Here is a 550-nt window from a genome sequence, read left to right as displayed (position 1 = left end):
TCACACCACGACCTAGCCCCTCGCCCAAGTTCATCCGACCCCCTCCTGCCAGGATCCTTGACCTCTCTCCCCGCATCCTCCCCAGCACCTGTTCCCCACTCCTCTGAACAATCACGTTCCTCTCCTGCATCTGCTTCCCCTCCCCCAGCCCCACAATCCCAGGGGCTTCTCTCCTTGCCCTCGCTCACATCTGTCCCCTCTGCCCGCCCCCACGATACCAGAACCTGCCGGCGTCCCCAAACCGACCCCTGGGACTATTTCCCCACGATCCAGGCCTTTCCCCTCCTCCAGACCCCTGGGTTTCCTTCCGTCTCCCGCCCCGTAATGCCAGCCCTCTTCAGCACCCCGGCCCTGGCTCACCTGGCTCATACTTGAGGTAGAGGATGGAGACAATGAAGTAGCTAAGGTCGAAAACAGGGAAGAGGGGCACCCGCGAGAAGCTGAGCGCAAGCTCACCCAGGCTTAGCGCCGAGAGCAGCTCCATGGCGCCCACCGGGTCCCACCCCAGCCCCCGGCCCGGTGCGTCCAGTCGCTGGCAACTGCGCCCCCG

At 64.7% G+C, this 550-nt stretch overlaps 1 protein-coding gene across 1 annotated transcript in view; it reads right to left on the bottom strand.

The window, feature by feature from the left end:
- The window catches only part of TMEM38A (transmembrane protein 38A), a 26709-nt gene extending 26165 nt beyond the window's left edge, over nucleotides 1–544 (bottom strand). The window contains exon 1 of the mRNA XM_010845606.1: nucleotides 361–544. Within this exon, the coding sequence (XP_010843908.1) occupies nucleotides 361–484 (124 nt within the window). The 5' untranslated portion in view covers nucleotides 485–544. The remainder of the gene's footprint in view (nucleotides 1–360) is intronic.
- Between the last annotated feature and the right edge of the window lie 6 nt (nucleotides 545–550).

This window comes from Bison bison, unplaced genomic scaffold (genome assembly GCF_000754665.1).
Source record: "Bison bison bison isolate TAMUID 2011002044 unplaced genomic scaffold, Bison_UMD1.0 scf7180017864221, whole genome shotgun sequence".
Taxonomy (NCBI): Eukaryota; Metazoa; Chordata; class Mammalia; order Artiodactyla; family Bovidae; genus Bison; species Bison bison.
This window is presented reverse-complemented; position numbering and strand designations above follow the sequence as displayed.